The sequence below is a fragment of the Olea europaea genome, unplaced genomic scaffold (genome assembly GCF_002742605.1).
Source record: "Olea europaea var. sylvestris unplaced genomic scaffold, O_europaea_v1 scaffold1137, whole genome shotgun sequence".
NCBI classification, from domain to species: Eukaryota; Viridiplantae; Streptophyta; class Magnoliopsida; order Lamiales; family Oleaceae; genus Olea; species Olea europaea.
In genome coordinates this window covers 307421-313650 of record NW_019228757.1, presented here as the reverse complement: position 1 = coordinate 313650, position 6230 = coordinate 307421, and the positions used below count along the sequence as shown (strand labels likewise).

At 34.3% G+C, this 6230-nt stretch overlaps 1 protein-coding gene across 6 annotated transcripts; it reads left to right on the top strand.

Annotated features, from left to right (window-relative positions):
- On the top strand, positions 1-4448 carry LOC111373509. Of its 6 annotated transcripts, none has more exons than XM_022996043.1 (5): positions 1-164; positions 666-806; positions 1330-2596; positions 2689-3436; positions 3619-4448. In XM_022996043.1, the coding sequence occupies exons 3-5, from the start codon at positions 1332-1334 to the stop codon at positions 4096-4098; spliced, it is 2493 nt and encodes an 830-aa protein (XP_022851811.1). In that variant the 5' UTR covers positions 1-164; positions 666-806; positions 1330-1331; the 3' UTR covers positions 4099-4448. The 6 variants fall into 6 exon arrangements, with proteins under 6 accessions (XP_022851811.1, XP_022851810.1, XP_022851808.1 ...); XM_022996042.1 differs by having other exon boundaries at positions 1319-2596; XM_022996040.1 differs by having other exon boundaries at positions 666-820.
- Positions 4449-6230: the final 1782 nt, after the last annotated feature.

The following is a 6230-nucleotide window of genomic DNA, read 5'->3' as shown; positions in this document are numbered from 1 at the left end:
TATTCTTAGAGCAACGGGAAAAAGCAACTGAAGTTTTCTTCATCGGAATAACGCTAAAATATCGGGGGAGAGGGAAAAAGGGATATATTCATCACCCGTTTGGCACCAATTTATCTTCTGCAGCAGTGATCTCTACTCAATTTCTTCATCAACAAAGCTGGAAGGTAGTATCGGATTATTATTAGTGTACAAACGGGCTTTATATGTTGAAATCGCTCTCGATCTGATTGTTGTGAATGATTTAATTTCAACTCAAATCCTTATAATTTATTTATTTGTTCAGAATTTTTGTCTCTTGATGCTATCTTCCTCTAGTAACAGTGATTTTTTCCACAACTTTCTATTGAATTTTTGATGCTGTTGTTTATGGTTTTCTCCTCGCCTTAAAAACTGGCCGCCCCTCAAGTGTAATAGGTGAAATACCCAAGACCAAAATCCTGTGCGGGAAGTTGCCCCAATAGACCCCAGGTCAAGGTGGCTCCGCCCCTGGTTTTACCTGATGGGAAATTATTGCAGCACTACAAAATATTGGATTTTTAGTAAAGCAATTAGTATCTGGTACTTAGGTGTTTGGAGCATTTATTTGTTAACAATAACTTAAGCTGTTAGAGAAGGGGTCACATTTATTTATTTAAATTTAGTCTTTGACAGCCTCTCGTCTGCAGGTTGGATTCAATTTTTCCGCCTGATACGTGCACAATTTTCATGAACGTGTCATGTCAGGACTTGAAACCAGATGGGCCTGATTTATCTTAAATTTGGTCATTGACATCGTTGGGTGTTGATCCAAATATCCCCTCTAAGAGGTAGCTTCTTAGAGGTATTTGACAAATCTTTGGAGTTTCCTTGCACAAGTTGTTTAGTTTTTGTTCCAAATGGAAACTTTTTAATCATTGAAATAATCCTCTTGATAATTTTCTGAATTTACTGCTTGGGTTGTGTTCATGAGAAATAAAACTGTGTTGATCTGTGATTGGTGATTTATTAAAATGATTGTTATCTCAGTGAGTGGGAGACGGAGGAGGTGTAAATTTTGGTTAGTCATAACTGTTGGTTCCCTGTAAATATTTTTACTAATTTTTGTTTTGCATGAAAACAGGTGTATGGTAAATAGTGATCATGCTTGTTCTTGAACTTGTTAGGATGTATTATTTGAGTGCTAAAATTGTGATGATATGTTAACATGACCTGTGGCTGTAAAATTATTGTTAATTGAATTGGTGAAAGTCTCGTATTTGTAATAGTCATGACTATAATGACCTTGATCTGTGTGTCTTTTTATTTATTTTTTTTAATTTGGATAAAATTTTCATTTTAGTTGAACCACAGGTATGGATGGGGTTCCTGTTTTTGTAAAGTATAATGGACGATGGGATGAAAATAATATATATGTTGACCATGAGATGACTGGGGTATTGGTTCCTCTTGGAACATCATATGTTGGATTGTTGGAGATATTGTATGATGCATTGGGTTTGGGGCCTTTATCACAAACAATACGAATGAAGTATATAGCTGAAGTTGGAAGCTCACCCATCGAAATATCACATGATCGTGATGTTTTCTTTTACTTGAATTTGAAAGAGAGAGATGCTCAACTCAATAGCTTTCCCATTTGTCTTGAGATTAAGAATGGGCCGATGGAGGAGATTTTGCCACTAGCTACAGAGGACAATAATCACTTATCACATGCAAAAATTCAAAGTCCACCTCATGAGATCCACCCTGATCCACAATTAAATGATCAAGCGCCTTGCAATATGTCACTCGAGATTACAGTTGATGATGTTCCTTATGATATGAAGGCTGAAGGTAATAACGCCTTACAACATCTAGCTGAGCTTATTGCTACTGCCGATCTGCAAAATGAAGCAAACTATAGGAGACAGATCACAGATAATAATGTTGAGCTATCTGTCATAAATGGTCTTTCAAATGCTCAAATATCTGTTGAAGAAAGATCCGCTGAAGGTCAAATTGAAACCTTAGATTCCGATGAAGACCTTAGAATGATTGATGAATCTGAAAATGTTAGAGATATGATCACCGAGGTCTTGCCTACTGTGTTGCGAGTAAAAAATATTTACCCGAGCAAAGAAGTATTAAAGAAACAACTTGGCATGCTTGCCATTAGGAATCATTTTCAGTTTAAGGTAAAAAGATCCACAAGGAGAGTATTGCACGTGGTTTGTGTCGATCCCAAATGTAAGTGGACAGTACGTGCGACCAAGCTTGAACGAAATGATAGATTTGTGGTTAAAAGGTATGATGCAAGCCACACTTGCTCACCGGAAACTGTTCAAGGTGATCATCGTCAAGCTAGTAGCTGCGTCGTAGGGGAATGCGTGAAGAGAAAATACCAATTACGTTCATGTTCTAGCATTAAACCTCATGACATCATTAATGAAATGCGTCAAACTTATGGAGTGACAATAACCTACGAAAGGGCTTGGCGAGCTAGAGAATGTGCATTAGAGAGTTTGCGGGGTTCATACGAGGAAGCTTACTACTCATTGGCAAAGTACACATACATGTTAAACAAAATGAATCCTGGATCAGTTGTTGCCTTGGAGACAGAAGAAAACAATAAATTCAAGTGTGTTTAAAAATATTACATTTGTTCATATTGGTAATGATATTTGGTCAATGTTAAAAATGATTTGTGTACTTTTATGATAATCGTTACAGGTACTTCTTTATGTGCTTGGCCGCCTCCATTCAAGGTTGGCAACATTGTAGACCTGTAATTCTTGTAGATGGCAATTTCTTGAAGCTTAAATACGGTGGGACATTGTTCACTGCTTGTGCTAAGGATGGTAATGAACAAATTTTTCCCTTAGCTTTTGGGATTGGAGATCCAGAGGATGCTGCTGCATGGGAGTGGTTCTTTGTCAAGTTGAAGGAAGCAATTGCTGATCGTGAAGAGTTGGTTATAATTTCAAACTTCGACAAAAGCATTTGTAAAGCTATTGAGAAAGTATATCCAAATGCAGATCATGGTATATGCACACATCATTTGTTAAACAATCTGAAGGTAAATTTTAGAAAGGCAGGGAAAGAAATGCCTACATATTTTTACAATGCTTCCCGAACATACCTTATGGAGGAATTTGAATTTTATATGAACAACCTCGATATAGTGAACCCGAGCATCCGTGCATACCTTCAAGGACAAGCAGGGTATGAAAAATGGTCACGAGCTTTTTTTAGTGGCCTTCGGTATTCAATAATGACAACTGATATAGCCAGATCAATAAATGTAACCGATGTTCAGGCAAAGGATATGCCAATCACCCGTTTGATCGAGTGGTTGATGTCAATGGTGCAAAGATGGTTTTCTGAACGTCGCAGTGCAGCTGAATCTACATCCACAATGCTTGCAACTGTAGCAGAAGATCGACTAAGGGAACAGAATGTATTGTCATTATCAATGACGGTAAGAAATATTATCGTTTTAACTCTTGTTTTAGATAATAATGGTTGTGAATATCATATTTGGCTAAGCTTAAAATAAGTTATTTATTCAAAACCTAACTTATTTTCTTTTAACTTCTGAAGCTTAGCCAAACATGCTCCTATACTTATATGCTAATGATGCATACAAATTCTATTTGATAGGTTCACCCTGCGAACAGTCATGAGTTTCATGTTTTGGACCCAGAAGCGCGGTCATTTGTTGTAAACTTGGAGTCAAAGACTTGTGTCTGTAGGGAGTTTCAAGTCGATCAATTACCATGCTCCCATGCTTTGGCTGCGATAAATATGTGCAAATTGAGTGCATACGACTATTGCTCTGGTTATTATAAAAAGGAGGCATTGTCTGCATCATATGCAGCTACCGTTCATCCTTTAGGGAATGAATCCTGTTGGGTTGTTCCAGACGAGATCAAAGATAGAATAATTTTACCCCCAAAATGGAGACGACGGTCTGGTAGACCAAGGAAACGAAGGAATCCCAAGAAAACTACTAAGGGCAGATGCTCGAGATGCAAGGAGTACGGGCATAATAGAAAGACTTGTCAAAATACAATCTCCCGGGACTCGAACAGTTCAAGTGATTCTTCTATTAGTGAAAGTGCCACTAATGATGTTACTTGAGTGTTAGCAAGTATGATTTTAATGTGTTAGACTTGTATTGTTTTTTAATGTAATAGGATTATGCAGTTGTAAATGTAATAGGATTATGCAGTTGTAACATGATTGTGAGTTTGTAGTTTAGATGTCTATTTGTTAAGAATTAAGCCAAATGACCACATTTGTTGACACAAATGTTGACACACCTCTCACAGTCGAGGTGTGGGTCCCGCGCCAATAAAATAATGCCGACCTCCTCATGTGAGTGTGTTGTGTCAACCGATGTGTCAACAAATGTGGCTATGTAGCATGAGCCATTTGTTAAAGCATTTTAGCATGGTTGGTATATTGGTAAGAGTAATCTACGTATTTCAGAATCGTTAACTGATTTTAACAGGTAAACGACTGTTATGTACTGATGAAGAAATTTATTAGAAGCCTTGTTTGTTTAGAATAAAAATTAGATTTTTAATAAATTTTGATAGAAGTTTGATGGAATATATGTGGTTAAAAAGTTAATAAAAATTGTAAACTTCATAAAATGTGTAGAAATGGGGACGAAGTAAAATTAATGATTATAAAAATAAAAGGGAAAAAATTGTGCATATAAAATAAATGTAAAAAAATGTCTAATATCTACTTTCAATTGTGCATAAAATAAATGTAAAAAAATGTCTAATATCTACTTTCAAGTCTTCTTTTTGATGTAAATAAAAATTATCTTCACGGCCCGATTTATTCCACATTATATTTTCAAGCAACACAATACATATGTTGGATCGCTCCTCAAATATTTTGCAGTGTAAATAAATAGTTTGGCACCATTTTTCATCTTGTCATTGATGTTTCTTCTAATCAAGTATCCAAAATATAATTTTCGTCACAATAATGTTAATAGTTACAAATTTCAATAAACTAAAATCGCTATCAATCACAGGAGTTACACTAGGACTATTTGTGTACATTAATTATGAAATTAAACCTCTCGTAAAATATTAATTTAGCAAATTTTCTTAAATTACATATACTAATACTCCTTCCATCTAACATTATTTATCATCCTCTATGTTCTAACCAAGTTTGAGGAAAGATTCCAATTTGCTTGACGTCTCACCACTATAATTTCAAACCTCATCTCTACTCCACATATTCATCGAATTTTCCAAAATAGGATTCACTTTATGGATATCATTTTTTTCAACATCTGTAAACTTTGAAAAGACAAATTTATTTATTTATTTATTATTATTATTATTATTATTTTTTACGTATTTAAAAACAATACATACTAAGATATACTACAACCACAGATTAAATTTGCCTCTAAGAACATGAAGCATTCAAAAGGCATAAATTATGCACAAAATAACAATTTTTCGCAATAATCACACAATTCCAAATAGTACTACATATGGTTAACAAAGATATAGAAAAATATAAAAATAATATGGAACATGAAATACCCCGATAGAGATACAAACAATGATGAATCATATTGGTATATGTAATTAACAATTAGTGAGACTTGCACCCGTGAAAAGATCTCAATGGGATAGCGTAGTAGGAACTTATAATTTTGAAGGAATTCGTGTAGTCCACAAAAGTATGACATTCATAGATTTCTTGTGGAATTAAACAACTTGTAAACTATATTTGAAACAAATTAGGTAGAGAAAAAAAAAATAATGGAAGATTTTTCAAAAATAATAACAAAATTTTTTAATTCATCTGTAATAATTTTTTAGGTTACATTAGGCATTCAATTTCAGAATTTAAAGTAACCAATTTGTTAAGGAATTTCTGAAATTTCAAAATGTAGACTGTGAAACATGAACTGAACCGGTATATCACGTTACTTTGAAGGATCGAGTGCATCATAACCATTGATAAAATATTTCTTTTGCAAAAATAATAGCATAATATGCAAATAAATCGTTGTAACTATAAGAAAATAAAGGACACGAGAATGGAGAGTATATTTTCTACTTTCTCAATGTTTTCCTTTTAGACGATTTACTTCAAGTACTTACCAGATTATAAAATTCTTTTGTGTCTCTATCATCAAAATTCTTGAAGGTTAACAGTTCCAAATTAAATATCCAAATTTGCCGGTACACTAAGCAATATCATCGTGCATACAAATCAGACAACACGAC

Excerpts from the sequence above, each read along its gene's own strand:
- LOC111373509 (XM_022996045.1), top strand. The coding sequence starts at position 1,332 with ATGGATGGGGTTCCTGTTTTTGTAAAGTATAATGGACGATGGGATGAA. Across the intron at positions 2,597-2,688 it reads GAAGAAAACAATAAATTCAA|GTACTTCTTTATGTGCTTGG; the intron begins GTGTGTTTAAAA and ends TAATCGTTACAG. Across the intron at positions 3,437-3,618 it reads TATTGTCATTATCAATGACG|GTTCACCCTGCGAACAGTCA; the intron begins GTAAGAAATATT and ends TCTATTTGATAG.